The sequence below is a fragment of the Stenella coeruleoalba genome, assembly GCF_951394435.1.
Source record: "Stenella coeruleoalba genome assembly, chromosome: 20".
NCBI classification, from domain to species: domain Eukaryota; kingdom Metazoa; phylum Chordata; class Mammalia; order Artiodactyla; family Delphinidae; genus Stenella; species Stenella coeruleoalba.
The window spans coordinates 1,133,525-1,150,365 of NC_137166.1; the positions used below are offsets into that span (position 1 = coordinate 1,133,525).

Below are 16,841 nucleotides of genomic sequence, written 5' to 3' on the forward strand. Positions count from 1 at the left end.
TGTGCCCTCACTTGCCGGCCTGGCCACCTACCCTGCGACAAGCTCAGGCCAAGGTTTGCTGGGCTGCGATGCTCACCTCGTCCTGGGACGGGGTCCACCTGAGGCCAGCAGGCTGGGCACCGTCCTGAGCTTCCCCGGCCGGGGTAGTCTGAATGGGGCTGGTGCTGGGGCCCAGAGGTGGCCATGGTGGCCTACAGGTGGCCTTTTGGATGCCATCGGGGTGAAGCCCCACTATCCCCACCCCGGTCCCCGTGCCGCAGCCGCTCTCCCCACTGCTGGCTCGAGGCATGCCTCTGCCTCCCCGGGCAGCCTGCCTGGTGCCCCAGCGTGTGCCCTCAGCCCCCAGGCCGGCACCTGGCCCTCTGAAACATCCACCCAGGGACGGTGGTCTCGGGCCACCATCAGTGCCACGGGCCCCTGCTGTTCCCAGTCGCCACAGGCCTTTAAAAGCTGACGAGAATCACCTGCTGGGCTGTGCCCAGGTGGCAGGTCATCAGGGTAAGGCCAAGCCCCTGCCTCGCTCTCCGTGTCTGCCTCCCCACGCAGTGTTCCAGACCCTTCCTCTATGGAGAAGCTGGATCTCGTGAGCTCGACCGTGGCAGGGCTGGGCAAGCAAAAGTCTCCACGAGAGAAGAGTTGTGACCTGGGGTGCGTTACCCCGCTTTAGAACCCTTCGTAGGAGCCACTGGCCCACCCTCCCCTCTGACCACTCTGACCCCACCGGCCGAGGATGCCACCTGCCAGTCCTTTCTGCCGCCTTCCAGAAGGAGGCCCGTGACATGGTGCCTGGGGGGCCACCTGGGCCCAGCCTCAGCCTCCCTCAGGGCTAATGGGAAAGGAAGGATGTGGCTGAAGTCCCCCTCCTGCAGGAGGATGGGGGAGCTGGGACCTCGGCCACCAGGGAGGTGCACCTCCTGCCCTGCCCCGCCGACCAGCCTGCCAGCACACGGCCCCCAGCTGCAAACCCCAGGCCACATTCCCGGGCCTCACCGAGCGGGGAGAGGGATGAGGGCCCCTCAGCACCCAGGGGAGCTTCAGGGTGGCCTCGGCCAGTCCTCTGGGGCCTGGAGCCAGTGGTGGCAGCGCTGGGACAGCCAGGCTCCAGATGCCAGGTGGAGATGCCGCCCCGTCTCCTTTCCCCCACCCCCAGCTCAGCACCTCACTGCCCCATGACCCTCCCCTGCACCCGGCTGCCCTCCCCTTGTCCAGGACATGTTGCTTCTTCCCCCAGCACTGCCAGCACATCCCATCTGGGACATGCAGCGGCTGTGGTTCTGGGCTGTCACTCGGGCCCATCGCCCATCCCCAGCTAACCCTCCAGTCCTCAGAGCGCAGCTGGTACCAGCTGTCTGTCCACCACCTGGACACCAGCCAAGCCTGTCCGCTGCCCGCCCACCGCCTGGGGGAGGACGGTGCTACTCTCACACGCCCGTCACGACCCTCGGCGCCCACGGAGTCCTGGGGGCAGTTTCAGGGTTGTCTCGGCAGGTCCTGACCTCACCGGTGCCCTGAAGGAGGTGACGCCCAGTGACTGTCCCCACGCCTCACCCTGTGGAGGCCTCAGCGCCCACCACGTCACCACATCACCGAGGGCTCCTGGCCACAGTGGGGCCCCAGGGGGGGTGGAGCCAGGAGCGTCTTAAAGTTGCTGGACACCAGCACAGGCTGGTGGCTAGTCCCTTCCCCCGCCCAAGGACGCCTGCCAAGCTCAGCCCCCCCCAGGCGCCCCCAGAGGCCACGGAGGCCAAGAGCCACAGGGCAGCATCCACACATGGCCTTGACCTCATCCCTTCCACCCTGGGCCCAGGACGCACGGGGCCCTGGGCACGCGGACACGTGGTCGCTCGGTGACCCGGCGTCCAGGACGGATGCCAGGGCGGAGCAGTGGAGCGAGCCCCAACGCGGTGTGCGGCTGCGTGGGAGCTGGGTCGCGGCAGACGCCGCAGTGTCCGGCGAGGACACCTCAGGCTGAAGCCCGCGGGACGCCGCTCTGAGTCTGCATGAAAAGTGAGGTGGAGGTGGGAGGCCCGCACCCCAACCGACTCCAGGGCGTCCCTGACGGGAGGCTGCACACCCTCACCTCCCCAGTCACACAACGGCCTGGGGGGTCCGCACACACCCTGCCGCCTAGACGGCGCCGCCAGGTCCCTGGGAACCTGTGCCCTCGGCCATCAGGAAGGGGACAGGCAGCCAGCACTCCTGAAGGCAGGGTGCCCAGAGCATGAGCGCCTGCCCCAGGCCGCTCTCTTCACCAGCCTCAGGGCCCCCAAGGACTGGCCACAGGGGTCACCTCTGGGTCTTGCAGGAGCCGCGCCTCCGAGCTCTGGGCTCTGAGTAAAGAAGGGTGGACGGAGAGGCCAGGCGCGGCCATGCAGCCCCCAGCGGAGGGGCCTCCTGAAAGGCCCAGCCCCTCACAGGGGTTGCAGAGCAGCCCCGCCTTCAGGAAATACAAGTGTGCCCGGGGCCTGGCAGCCAACTGCGAACACGCGCGTCTACCCCATTTACCTCGTCCAGGGAGGCGTGGGGAGTCCACCTGCCGCAGAGGGCCAAGCCCACCCCTCACCCCTCGGGTGGGGCCTCGGGGTCCCTGTGACGCAGGGCCACCTCCTACCAGCTCGCTGCCCCCGTTCCACAGGGGAAGAACGAGGTTCTGAGCCCTTCGGACCAGTGGAGGGCCCCAGGGCCGCACCTCGACAAGTCCCCAGGCAGCCACGGGGCCTGAGGCCTGCGGTCCAGCAGGGAGGGCGCACCCTCGGGACACAGCGGACGGGCGGGCGGCGGTCCCCCGGTGCTGACGCCCAGGCCGCGGCGCCTCCTTCTGGACTCTCACACACCGGGGCTCCCCACACCTACCTGCGAAACACGCTCCCAGGAAGGATCCCTGAACTCACTCACCACAAGGCAGCAGGGACCCACAGGCCCAAAGGCGCCACCACACAAGTGGGCCTGAGGCCACGTCCCCAGCGGCGCACAATCAACCCCTGGCAGCAAAGCTTCCGCGCCCAGCGTTCGTGGTCTGTGTCTGTGCTGCTCCCACCCCGCCGCCAGGGGCCGGGACCTGACCTGGAGGTGCCGGCGGGAGCTCCGGGGACATCAGGCCCCTTCCGGTCCCGGAGAAGGGAGCTGCACGGCCCGTGACCCTCCGGGCTCTCCAACAAGTTTCTGGGAACGAGGGCCCAGGGCCACATGCGGACGGGGAAGAAGCTCCGGGAGGACGCTGTGGAGTTCGGAGCTGGGAACCGAGCTGTGCAGCAACAGACCCTCCCCTCTAGGCGCTGGGCTCACCCGCTGAAGCCTGACCGCTGTGTCGCACGGAACAGCTCCTGCGACCTCACACGCACACACAGACGCGTGCGCACACCCGTCTGCGTGTGCACACCAGGGCGCAGACCTGCACACACGCACATACCCGAGGCTGACACACATGCACACACGTACATCTCTCCTCAGCCCCCAGATCACCTTCCCGGGCTCAGCGTCTGGGACTCTACTGTGTGCCACAGCTGTGTGGGAAGGGTCAACGTCCCCTCCCTGAACCCCCATTTAAGAACCAAAATCACCTCTAACAACCAGGACCCAAGAGGGAACGGGCAGCTGTGAGCAGTTGTGAGTCCCCGTTCTGGGGGTGACCAAAGGCACACTGGCCACCAATCTGACCACGTGCTGGGAGCTGGAGTACTGGGTCCACGACCGTGGACAGCAACGGGGATGCTCCAACGCAGGATGTCCAGCCACACCCACCCTCCCACAGCAAACACACCACACACTGACAGCGGGGGCCCCTGAGTCCTGGGACGGCCGAGCGCCAGCTTCAAGGCCCAGCTCTAAGCGCTATTCCGAGTCCCAGAGCCAGGCCCACCACGGGGCCTTTGTACCTTCACCCACGTGTCTATACTCGAGAGACCCCCACGGGGGAGCGTGCCCGGGCCGCACTGTACGGGGACTCCTGACGCTTTTCCATCTGGTCCGGCAGGCACTGCTGAGCCTCTGCCACGGACCCAACCTCGTGCAGGTGCTGTGAGGGAAGGAAGGCGGTTCCCACCTGGCAGGCCCTAGGGCTGCATCTAACAGGGAAGCGGCGTCCTCGCTGGGCCATGAAACCCAATTAGTAAAAAAACCATGTATACACCGATGTGTATAAAATTGATGACTAATAAGAACCTGCAGTATAAAAACAAACAAACAAAACTACCAGACGCAAAAGGACACAGGTGCACACGTACACACTACGCGGACAGCCAAGCACGATCGCCACATAAAGCCCAGAAAAAGAGCACAAAAACACCCACAAAAAGAAAGAGGGGCTTCCCTGGTGGCGCGGCGGTTACGAATCCGCCTGCCAATGCAGGGGATACGGGTTCGAGCCCTGGTCCGGGAAGATCCCACAAGCCGCGGAGCAACAAAGCCTGTGCACCACAACTACTGAGCCTGCGCTCTAGAGCCCGCGAGCCACAACTACTGAGCCCACGTGCCACAACTATGAAGCCCGTGTGCTAGAGCCTGTGCTCCGCAACAAGAGAAGCCACCGCAATGAGAAGCCCGCGCACCGCAACGAAGAGTAGCCCCCCCTCGCCACACCTAGAGAAAGCCCTGCGCGCAGCAACAAAGACCCAACGCAGCCAAAAAAAATTAATTAAAGAAAGAAAATATCAACACAAGAGGAATTGTAACAATCTTACCTGGGCTCCGCTTGTTCAGTGTCTGATAGAGGCAGGCGGGCAGATGGCCACAAGCCGACGTCGCCAAGTGTCAAGGGGAGACCCTGGGGTTTCTGCAGGAAGCGTGGACTTTGGTCCCTGCAAGTCCTGCTCTGGTGGAGAGCCCGGTTCCAGGAGGCCGGCGGGGGGGAGCTGGTTTCCAACAGCGAGGCGCGGGGCTTAGCTGCAAGGCAAGGCGGTCGTATTGAGGACAGAGGGACGCAGAGCAGGTGGGGACAGCCCCCCGCCTCCCTGGGGCTGCACAGGTGAGAACAGGGCAGACACTCGGATTTTCCTCTGTGAGTGGTACCCTGGTCTGTCCCAGACACAACCCTGTGAGTCACAGCCCAACAGTGAGTCTGTATGACCACAGGAGGGCAGTTCTGAGCAGTTGACAAGGACCTCAAACTTCCCTTAGGGTCACTGGTTATGGCAGCCATCTCGGAAAGGAGCACCCCACCGCAGAGGTGCTCTAAGGCCCCCTGGGATCCCTGGGGCGTTTCCAGGATGAGATCAGCAGGTTCTCCACGGGAGTGCATGAGCGCCCCTCGAGAACACGAGTGTCCCTCTGGGGGTTAAGGAGGTCATCCTGGCCAGTGGCCACACCGTGGGTGGCTGGGCGAGGAAGGACAGCGTGGGTGCAGGGCTGGCCCAGGTATCTGCAAGTGTCACCTACGTCTGGGACGGGGAGAAGGAAGGGAAGGTACACGTTAAGCTTGGGAGGCCACGGAACAGGTGAACAGCAGAAGGCAGCCACGTGCACGGCGACACGTTGCCAGGCCCGGCCTGCGGGAGAGACGCGCGCCTTCCCCCGCCTGCGCACCACCTGTCTATCCTTCCGCACGCCCTAACCGAGCAGCAGACGCCCCTCGTGAGGCTGCAAGTGCCTGCCCGGGTCCCAATCCCACAGCTTCGTAACTTCTCAGAGCCTGTTTTCTCTCCCGCGAAACTGAAGGCACATAAGACCCTGTGTGACGCAGGCCTCCCTCCTCACGTCTCTCCGCGGTTCCTCTCAGACTCCCCACCACCTCCACCTTGTCTCCAGGCCCACAACTGGCAAAGAGCACCAGGCTGCACGTGGCACCTGGGCCTCTGAAGGCAGGCCTTCTGCACAGACATGGAAGCGCCTGGCGGCTCTCCGGGGCCTGGCAGTGTGTCCCCACCCCCCCACAGAGACTGACCCCTGAACTCATGAAACGTCCACATCAAAAGGGACCAGAAAAGAAAAAAAAAAAAAGAATCGGTCTGTTTATTTGGGGCTTCCCTGGTGGCGCAGTGGTTGAGAGTCCGCCTGCCGATGCAGGGGACACGGGTTCGTGCCCCGGTCCGGGAAGATCCCACATGCCGCGGAGCGGCTGGGCCCGTGAGCCATGGCCGCTGAGCCTGCGCGTCCGGAGCCTGTGCTCCGCAACGGGAGACGCCACAGCAGTGAGAGGCCCGCGTACCGTAAAAAAAAAAAAAAAAAAAAAAAAAAAGGTACCTGACACCCAGGCGTGGCTGGCTCTTGGAGGCACCGAGGACTCCAAAGGATACTGAAGGAGGTGAAGCTGCCCGGGTCATAGCCCAGGCTGCAGCAGCGGGCACATGCGCCGCCCTCTGTGATTACACTTCGCACACCGCCTGTCTGAACCCCTGGTAATTCCGGAACGCCAAGCGGTGCCCTTTCTCCCACAAATGAGCTTTCTGGAGGCCTGGGGCCAACTCCTGAAGCACGGCCTCCTCCACCAGGCCGGCCGACCCCCTGGCCACCACTCTGGCCAGTCAGACGGTTCAGGGCTAGTGCTCATCAAACCTACCGCTGCGGGTTTGCGCAGGAGGCGGGGCCGGTGTAACAGGCTAGAGCAGGGTTCTCCAAGGCTGGGCTCGGCGCACGCTCCCACCCCAGGGTGGACTGAGCCCAACTCGGCTTCCGCCCAGCCCTGACCTCCGCCCTTCAGTCCACGTCGAGTGGGCGCGCCAGGCCCCGGGGGCGGCGTGACTCGCAGTGCGCGCCAGGGAAGTCCCGTGGGGTGGACACGCAGCCACGCGCTCCCTCCCCTACGGCCCGCGCACCTGTCCTGGGCGTGGCCCGATGCCCCGCCCCGAGGCCCCGCCTCGCCCCGGCCGCGGGGCGCGCTGGTTGGCCGAGGCGGCGCGCTGTGTTAATGACCTGACCCTCCCGGCACCTGTGGGCCGCGCTGCCCGCGGGCGCCGGCGTAGGCACAGTGCGACCCGCGCGAGGGCACCATGCCGCGCTCCTTCCTGGTGAAGACGCACTCCGGCCACAGGGTCCCTAACTACGGGCAGCTGGAGAGGCAGAGAGGTAGGGGCTGCGGGCTCCCCTGCCCTGCCCAGGGCTCGACTCCCGCGGGGCAGGAGGGGCGAGAACCCCGGGAACGGGAACACCTGTCCCAGGTGGGAGGAGGGGCCCGAGACCACGAGGCTGGAGGTAGACAGGTGGCCCGCGGGCGTCTTATCCGCTTCAGGGACCCCAGCCTCGCGTCGGGCAGATTGGGTGGGGATTTTCTCTCCACTTAGAGAAGTTTCCAGGCCCCCAGTCACTCTGGGGCTCTCCCGCTATGGCCCGGCATGCCCATCCCAGCAAAGGGGACCCCAGGGCCATCTTCCTCCTGCAGGACGTTTGAGAGAGCCCCACGGATATTGCAGAGAGAGACGAAGTGAGCCCAGGCTGTTCTCCAAGAGCGCCCCAGAACATCCTGGGTTGGGTGGTGAGCAGAGAGGCCAGAGTGACCCAGGGGCCCTGTGGTGCCAGGGCCCAGCTCGCACAGCGTTCCGCTGTGCCCCCTTCAATGCCTCCTCACCCCTCCTGGGGTTTCCTTCCCTCCCGCCTCCCTCACCCCAGAGGAGGTTGCCCAGGGCAGGCTGGGCTAAGGGGCTGCAGTTGTTACCCAGGTGGGGAGACAGGTGCCCAGGAACCAGGACTGTGCACTCATTCCCACTCCCTGTCAGGGTCAGGGACACGCAGAGGTCCCGCGGCAAAGGCCTCTCTCGAGGGGTCAGAGGCGCCCCCAGCTCCACAGCTTCTTGGGGGGGGCACCCTCTGGGGGATGGCTCAGTGACTTAGAGGGGGACAGGGGAGCGACGCTACGGAGACCAGGGCACACAGTTGGTGCCCGTCCAGAGCCCTTTAGCCCTCTCAGGACTGGGAGCGGGGAGGGAGTCCAGGCTGGTGGGTCCCCGGGACTGGGCTGCCACCAGGGGGCACCTTCTAGGAACGGGATCATCAACTCCACATTTTGAAATCCAGTTCATGAGTCACCACCAGCAATTTTATAAAATAAAAAAGAACAGAAGCCATCAGAGCGCAGTGCTCGCGGTGAAGGAAACTTGTTTCAGATATACGTGTATGATAGAACATGTAATTCACACGGGTCGTGCCTTTGAACGTTTAAAAACTATTGTTTAGACTCCAGTCACACAGCGAACCCCTCTGAGCGTGCAAATCCTGGCAGCCGAGCAAGGTCCGGTGACTGTCAGGGAACAGCCTCAGGGCCATCAGTGCTCTGCTCCCCCCTCCTTGTAGCACCAGCTTCCTGAGGGCCAAATGGCCACGGCGATCCTCCTTCTGCCAGGCAGTTGCCCCAAGATAGGCCAGAGATGCTGGATTTGGGGTCCCCCACTCGTCACTTTTAAATAAGTGCCTTTTTAGGCCTCCCCAGGGAACCCCTGAAGCCAGAAAGGAACTTAAGTCTCTTCTCCCAGGAATCTGAGCTGCAGAATGAATTAAAAAAATCTAGCTAACCCAGGGGCTACGCGGAAGCATTTCAAGCTGTTAGCAGTAGCACCCGGCATATGGCCGCCTCTCCCCTGCCCTCCCACTGGAGTCGGCACTGGCCCCCTAGACAGGGTTAGGCTCGGAGGTGATGCCTGGGGTCAGGGTAGTGGCTCAGCCTCAAAGCCTTAAGGTGACTTTTTTCCCATACAAGGGCCCCTACTGGAGCTTCTGTGTGGAGTGGGGGGTCCTAGACTCTCCGGGCACCCCAGTGCTGTCTCCAGAAATTCCTTGGACTTCATCTCTTAGCTGGTCCAGCCTCCATTTCTGGGAGGACAGAAACCTGGCAAGCTGATTTTATAATTGGGAAGACTGGAGTGGAAAACGGTGAGGTCAGGAGAAAGTGGAGTGTGGGGGCTTCCCCACTCCCCTGCATCCTCATCAACACTTGTAATTGGCCTGTGTTTAATTCTAGCCATGCTAGTGGGTATGATGTGGTACCCATTACGGCTTTAATCTGCGCCTCCCTCGTGGCTCATGACGTGGTGCACCTTTTCCTGTGCTTAAGGGCTGTGTGTACATCTTCTCTGGAGAAACGTCTGTTCAGAGTCTTGGCCATTTGAAAAGTGGACCGTTTGTCTTTTTATTGTTGAGTCGCAAGGGTTCTTTATATATTCTGACACCAATTCCTTATCAGATCCCTAATTTGCAAACATTTCCCCCATTCTGTGGGTTGTCCTTCTCAACCCAAAGCCTTGGTGTGGACATAGAAATGGGGCCAGAGATTTATCTCAACACATATGCAATAAGAGATGGGTTGAGGGCTGGAGATCGGGTCTCTAGGGAAATGCAGAACTTCACTCTTGCTAACATGTTTACTTTGGGGGCTTCTGCCGTCTGGGTCAGGCGTGAGGCGTGGTGGCCCACACGTATGGGAGCAACAGCCTGACGGCGGGCCGGGCCAGGAGGCAGTGGACACCACCACAAACAGTCCCTCCTGAGCTGGGAGCGTCTGCAGGAGGCTGTGCGCACGCACGCCACGGCGGGCGAGGGGCGGTCGGGAGGTGGCCGGAGGCTGATGAGCTGTGAGTTAAAGCTGCGTGGGGTCCCAGGGTGCAGCTCCGAGCTGGCCCTGCGGCGGGTGGGGCTCAGAGAGGGCGGCTGGGGACCCTTCCTTGGCCCCTGAGGGCTCGTCTGGGACCCTGTGAGATGCTTCTCTTCCCTTGTTTGTAAGGAGGAACTGAGGTTCCTGCTTGGACGCTGTGCTCTCAGGCTGCAGCCGCCACTTCCGCAGCCCATGCCTGGCTCGTCAGACCTTCTCTTCCTTCCCGCGGGGCTATGGATGGCCTAGTGGTGGGATTCGGCCAGGAACGCGGGTTGGCGAACTCGCAGCGCTGGGACTCAGGCTTCACCGTGCATTGTCTCCCCTTCCCGCTTCTAGAAACCAATGGCGCCTGTTCTGCCTGCGGGGGGCTGGTGGTACCCCTCGTCCTCCCAGACAAGGCGGCCCCGTCCACGCCTGGCGACCCTCCCCGGCCCTGGGACTTCACCTCCGTCGTCGCCCACGTCTCCCTGCCCCTCCCCACCTTCCTGTGTAACGAGGAAGCTCGGGGGGCCTCGGGGCCAGACCCCCTGGAAGTCAGCCTGGCGGACCCTCGGGCCGGCCGGGCCCTCGGCGCACCTCTCAGAGACAGCCTGAAGCACCTCGGCCTGCCCCCGCTGCTGGCTCTGCCCACGCGCTGGCCCCCGGTCCTGGGCGCAGATGGGGCCCAGGCTCCGGGCCACCTGCCGGGGGCCGAGCGGGCCCCCTGCACCCCAGTGGGCTTCCGCACGCCGGCCGCACTGGCCAGGCACCAGCAGCTGCAGTGCCACCTGCAGGCTCAACGCTGCTTCACCTGCAAGTTCTGCGACAAGGAGTACGGCAGCCTGGGCGCCCTCAAGATGCATATCCGCACACACACGCTGCCCTGCCTCTGCGCCGTGTGCGGCAAGGCCTTCTCCAGGCCCTGGTTGCTGCAGGGCCACATCCGGACCCACACAGGTAGGCGCCGGGGCCCGTGAGGGATCTGGCTGGGGGGCGGGGGGTCCGGGCCTCAAAGGAGGGGAGGGGTTGGGTTCATAAACGAGAGGGTGGATGGGCACACACGGCGTCTTTGTCCTGGTGTCCCGAGGCTGTGGCACAAAGAGCCACACCCCGGGGGGCTCAAAACATCAGAAATGCTCACAGTCTAGAGCCGGAAGTCTGGAATCAAGGTGCCGCGGGGCCGGGCTCCCTCCAGATCTGGAGAGGGGGATCCTTCCCACCTCTGCCAGCTCCTGGGGCCCCAGGTGTTCCCTGTGGCCATGTCATGCCAGTCTCTGCCTCTGTCCTCACACGGCCTCTCCCGTGTCTGTGTCCAGATTTCCCTCTCGTTATGAGGACACCAGTCACACTGGGTTCAGGGCCCGCGTGCTCCGGTACAACTTAAACTGAACTTGATCACATCTGCAAGGACTCTCTCCAAATCAGGTCACACTCACAGGCACCCAGGTTTAGGACACGGATGTATCTTTCTGGGGGGACACGATTCAACTCGTAACACCTGGCAAAGCGTGGGATGCACAGGGCTTCCGCGGGGCCTGACTTCTCAAACAGTCCGTGGCCTTCCTCACTTCTGGAGCAGCGGGGGAGGAGGGTAGCCAGAAAGGCCTGGCTTGGGGGTGAGGACCCCAGGGCTCACACAGCCTGTCTGACGGGCTGCGGTTTACCCAGGAGCAATCCCGTCCCTGGGTGAGAGGGTGGTCACAGAGCACAGGCGATACAGGAGAGAGGAGCAGCTGCGGACAGGAGACAGGGACCGGAGGGGGGATACGGGGCAGGGAGCTCGCGGTCTTTCATTCTGTAGATTACAAACTACGGCCCAGAAAGAGTGCAAGGGCCGGCTCTGTCCAAGGGCAGCCAGGGGCTGAGCTGGACCCCACCCCAGGCCTTCCTCTTAAGTCTAGGACTTTGTCAAGCACGCGGTGAAAGGGAGACAGGAACAGGCCGGGCACTTACAACAAACACTCTCTGGAACTGGACCCTCCCTCACCCTCAGTCACGGCTCTGTGACTCACACGATAGAAGGGTTTTGCAGGAGCCTTTTTCCAGGCTGGAAATCCACCTGGTTTTCCCCGACCGCTCGCTGAGGATGTCCCCTGAGCGCCCCATCACAGCGCACAGTCAGGCGGCCAGGACGCGATGCTCTGGGCCCCGCGGGACTACAGGCTGCTGCCTCCCAGGGCCCCTAGGGCTGCAGGACTCCCCACACAGGCAGAGCTGAACAGATGACTCTCACTGACGCTTTCTTTTACACTTGGGGGGTCAGCCTGGAGGGCAAAGCCCCAACAGAAGGGCTTTGTCCAAATCCCTGGTCGCCCTGATTGGAGGTGGCCTGGAGGACACGGGAATCCTCACTGGTCCTGAGCTCCTGCCCTTGTATAGCCGCCTTCAAGGTTCCCACCATGGCTTTCGGGGGGCGGGTACAGCTGCCAGGAGGCCTGCAGCGCCGCTCCGTCCAGGGCTGGTGACAGAGCGCCCCAGGGGAGCTCCAGCAGAAGCCAAGAGCCATTTAGCCAAGATCTGTGTTTTAGCTGCTGCGGTCTCGCCCAGGTTATCAAGCACACGACCCCCTCAGCGGAGGGCAGGTGCTAAGGCCCCCGTCACTGACCCCGAGGGAGCGGGCGACACAGAGGAAGGCATCGGCCTCACTGTGAGGGCTCAGGAGCCTTGGGATGGGGGACGGCCTATGCGCTTGCAAGCCAGCGGCCACCCTCCGCAGGGCTGTCCTGGCCGCTGCAGCCGGTCGCTCACCTGTCGCCCTCCCCTCCCCCAGGTGAGAAGCCCTACACCTGCCCTCACTGCAGCAGGGCCTTCGCTGACCGCTCCAACCTGCGGGCCCACCTGCAGACGCACTCGGACACCAAGAAATACCAGTGCAAGCGCTGCGCCAAGACCTTCTCCCGCGTGGCGCTCCTGGCGCGGCACGAGGAGTCCGGCTGCTGCGCCCCCTGAGAGGCAGAGGGGCCGCGGAGCTGGGCGTCCTGGGAGGGCGCTGCCCTTCCCTGCCCACGTGAGGGACTTCTCTCCGGGCACGACTCTCGTCCGGTTGACAGCCTCGTCCACGCCGTTTCCAGCGAGCTCTGGTTCCGGTTCTGTTCCTCCCAGTGACAGCCGCTCGGGAGCCAGTCGTCAGCACGGAAGATCCCCACGTGAGGCTGACGGCGGGGCTGCCCTGGATGCCCTCCACTCCGGACCGGCAGTTTGACTTGGGCCGAGCACATCCGTGTGGGCCACCTGTGTGGGCAGAGCTACCTGGAGGCTCCCCTCCACCTGCCTTTGATGGCATCTGGGCCAAGCTGTCTCATGTCACACGTGCACAGGCGCACACACGCGACACGCACACACCCTCCCCTCCTCACTAGGCCGTCCTGAGGATGGGGCAGCGAGGGAGGCCCCGCGGCGGGTGGATCTGGGGCGATAAAGAGCCCGCACTCCTGCTGCAACATCCTCTGAGGCTATGAGGCTCACCCAGTCCCCTGGGTCCGCAGAGGAGGCCGAGCTCGGACAACCTCTGCTGAGGCAGCCGGGCTCCTGGATAACGGGACCCTGTGGCCAGACCGGGGCGGGGGGAGCTGAGGGGGAAGGGCCTCGAGCTGTGCGGTCCTTACCGGGTGGGAGCAGCAGGTGAGCAGGGCGCCTTCCCTTGGAAGGAAGGGAGCGGACGTGGGGACAGTACAGCGAGGACCAGCGGCGGGGTGAGGGTGCGAGAGGGGGACCGAGGCCGCATGTCTGTGGCAGGCGTTCATGCCCCCCCGAAGTCTAATTTAGAGGGGAGTCCCCCCTGCACCTGCAGCATCTCTACTGAACACCACGGACGCGTCGTCACTGCAGCCACCTCCCCGAGGCACTAGGCCCCTCACCCAGCGCCCCGGCCTCCTTCCTGCACGCCCTCTCCTGAGGCTGCAGCACCCCCAGCCCAGCAAGCAGCCGACCTCTGACCCCACCCAAGACACATACCTCCCCAAACCGACTCAGACGCTGAGAGCCCACTTCCTTCTCACAGGTGGCCTCCCCTCACCCCCAGGCCCCGGGCGCTCACACGCTGGGCTGGCCCTGCCCCTCGGCAGTGTCTGAGTCGTCTGCACCAGACCCCGGAGGGTGGCGTCTAGGAAGGAGGAAGGAGGCCTGAGTCTAACGGGGAAGGGCCGGATCCTCGGTGCAGGAGGGGACACCTGCTCCTCCCTGCAGCAGGGCTGGCCCCAGCCAAGGGACAGGGCTCGGCACCTTGGTCCTGCCCCCGGGATGGTGCCGCCCGGCAAGCAGCACAGGCCCCGTCTCGGCCCTGAGCCACCAGACCTGCTGGCCTCCTCCCCGTGTGACAGGATGCTGGGAGCGCCCACCAGGCCCACACAGCTGCCAGCTCTGCAGCCCCAACCCTGGGTCCCCACCCGCAGATCCCTCCTAATGCCGAAGTCGGGGGCTGAAGGTCCCTGGGTGGCTGGTTTGATAACGGCAATCAGAGGGGGCCTGGGGACATCCCAGAGGAAAACTGACCTTGACACTGGGCTTCCCTGGATCGAGGGCGACCCTGATGAAACTGACCACCCAGGAGAGCCGCTGCTCTAGCCTAGAGCAGACTGATCTACCTGCCCACAGAACAGAGAACCTCTCCAAGGAAGCCACGCTTGCACTCCCAGTCCCACTGCCACCCCCCACAGGGATCAGCCTCCCCCGAGGGACACACGGCGGGACCGGGAGGCTTAGCTAACGTGTCAGCTTGCTGGGGCGGCCGTAACAAACCCACAGAGCGGGGGCCTCAGACCACAGAGACAGACTCCTCCACAGCCCCGGAGGCCAGAAGTCTGAGACCGAGGTGCCGGCCGGGCTGGTCCCTGCCGGGGCCGAGGGAGAATCTGCCCCAGGCCTCTCCCAGCTGCCGCATCTGCTGGCGCCTCTGATGTTCTGTGGCTCGCGGAAGCGTCACGCCCTTCTCTGCTTCCATCTTCACGTGTGCGTGTCTGTGTCCGTGTCCAAATTTCCCCTTTTTATAAGGGCACCAGTCGTACTGGGTGAGGACCCACCCTGATGATCTCATCTTGACAGCGTCCGCAAAGACCCTGTTTCCAGATGAGGCCGCATTCCGAGGTACTCGGACGTTAGGACTTCAGTATGTGAATGGGGGCACCGCTCACCCTGTAACAGCTGATGAGAGCACACGGTTTGCCTAGAGAAACCTGGCGGGTCCCCGTGCTTGGACTTATGGAGAGGAGAGTGGAATGCCGTTCCCCCCAGGCCACAAAGGATCAAGGGGGCAGTGAGCCCATGACCGACTTACTAGAAACGCGTCCTCCAAACGCACTGTGACCCACCCGGACCGCCCTCCTCTCCGCTACCCTGGTCAGGGGCCCACAGCGGGTGGGAACAGGCCTCTGCCCTCCAGGGACATCCCTCCACTGTCTCCCGAATGCCGGGACCTCTGCTAAGCAGGGTGGGCAGCCCGGGGCTGGGGAGCCTCTCATCCCTGGCAAAGGCTAAGCTCCAACCGCGCTCGTGTTTGTGCCCATCGCACTGGAGGGCTTTTTATTTTAACGGCATCCAGATGCCTGAAGGAAGCTATATTGTAAATTGTGTTCTATTTCTGAGCACCAATATCTAAATGAAGCGAGGCACCTGTTGGGGATGGAGGAAGGGAATTTCACAGGCCTAAATAAAGTCCATGTTTGCCCTTCTGTGCCGGCCCATGGAAAATGCTCTTATATTTATATCTGGGCTGGCGGAGGGCAGGGGTGGCAGAGGGTGGGTTGGCAGGCGGGATGAAGAGAGGCCCGGGCACCTGCCAGGGAGTCGACGTGGAGCGAGTGGGGGAGATGTTCCCCTCCGAGGAGGGCGGCTGCAGTCAGCATGCCTCGTCCCCGCCGTGGGGCCATGTCCCCACCAGCCACTCAGGCCTCACAGCTTCCCACCCTCCGCTCCTCATTCCTCGTGACTTTGCCTGGTCGGCAGCATTGACCCGGGAGGCTCACTTAAGATCTGGGTTTTTGGAGCCCTCTGCCAACACCCACAGATGGGAATCAGGAGGGTACAAGCATCCCTCACACCGGCCCGGGTGAGGGCAGGACTGCTACCTGGGTCCCCCCAGCTACAGGCTTTCTCTACCCCAGTTTTACGCGTTACATTTCCCCTTTTCTCCGTAAAGAAGGCCTTCTGGCCGCACAGCTTCAGGCACGCTGTTGGTGCCTCTCTCCAGGGAAGGAGCCCCAGGACCAGGGGAGCTGGAGGCGGGTGTTTCAGAGGCGGCCCAGCTCAGTCTGGGCAAAAGCAGGAGCCTGAGAAAGCGCCAGGATTCTGGACGAGAATCGGAACGAGCCGAGGGCGGGGCGGCGTCAGCACCACATGAAAGTCGCTCCCAGGAGGCACGTGACGGGCAGCGGACAGAAAACCCGCGCGCGCTGCCTTCTGACTGGGATGCGAGCGCCTGGCCCCGTGGCTCGGGTCCCGGAACAGGTGTGAGAGGGACACCCAGCCTCTCGGGGGCCCAGCTCCCTGCCCCGCTCCCCGTGGAGAGACCTCTCTCCTGAAGGCCCAGGCACGCTAAGGTTATGGCTTCCCTTCCAGAAGCCCAGAGGCTTCTATAAATACCGTGCTGGGGGTTCTCTGGGAGTTCTAAAATAGGCGGCTCGTTACTATCTATACTCAGCGAGCCCACTCCTGGCCTCCACTTGGCGGCTAAGTATAGCTCCCTGGCAAAGTGCAGTGGAACAAGTTTCCAGCCGCCATCACCTTGTGGATGGCGGAGGATTCCAGGGAGAGCGCCCCGGCTGCCAGGACTCAGAGGTGCGGGGAGAGGCTGGAGCTGATGTGGGGCGAGGCGGCGCCGCTCCCCCAGCCGGGGTCTGTGGGAGTCTGCTGCGAACACAGAGCCTCCACCAGATCCAGCAGTGAGGCGTTCCGGCTCCAGCCTTTACAGTGGCTTCATTCCACTGTGAAGCCTTGGTTCCTGCTTCTGAGCACAGGGAAGTGGGCTGCCCTCTGTTCCAGAATTCAGGAGGGGCCCGGGAGACACAGCAGCAAAAGGAGACACGTGGCACACCAAACATAAAATACGATCGCTACCTCTAGGGAGACCCTCGGCCTTTAACCCCTCCTAGACTCTGCGTCCATTTCTCGACCACCAAGTTCTGGCTCCAGGAAACCTCTCCTCCCAGCTGCACCCCCCAGCCCAAGCCGAGCTGCCCAAGAGATGGTCTGGCAGCTGCCCAGGGTGTCCTCAGGTGCCAGCAGGGCGCTGGGGAGAGCTGACGGACAGGAGGGCAGAAGGTGTGAGGGCGGGGCTCCCACCAGGGTCCATCCTGCTGGGTGAGCACGGGCCATCCTTGGGTGTCACGTGGAATAGAGACCGTCCTCCCAGGCG

General features: G+C 63.6%; 1 protein-coding gene across 1 annotated transcript; it reads left to right on the forward strand.

Annotated features, from left to right (window-relative positions):
• Window positions 1-6,923: 6,923 nt before the first annotated feature.
• Window positions 6,924-12,774, forward strand: SNAI3 (snail family transcriptional repressor 3; the record flags this gene model as incomplete). Its single annotated transcript, XM_079908203.1, has 3 exons — window positions 6,924-6,999; window positions 9,851-10,450; window positions 12,264-12,774. 3 exons carry the CDS (start codon window positions 6,924-6,926, stop codon window positions 12,440-12,442), a joined length of 855 nt encoding a protein of 284 aa, XP_079764329.1. The 3' UTR covers window positions 12,443-12,774.
• Window positions 12,775-16,841: the final 4,067 nt, after the last annotated feature.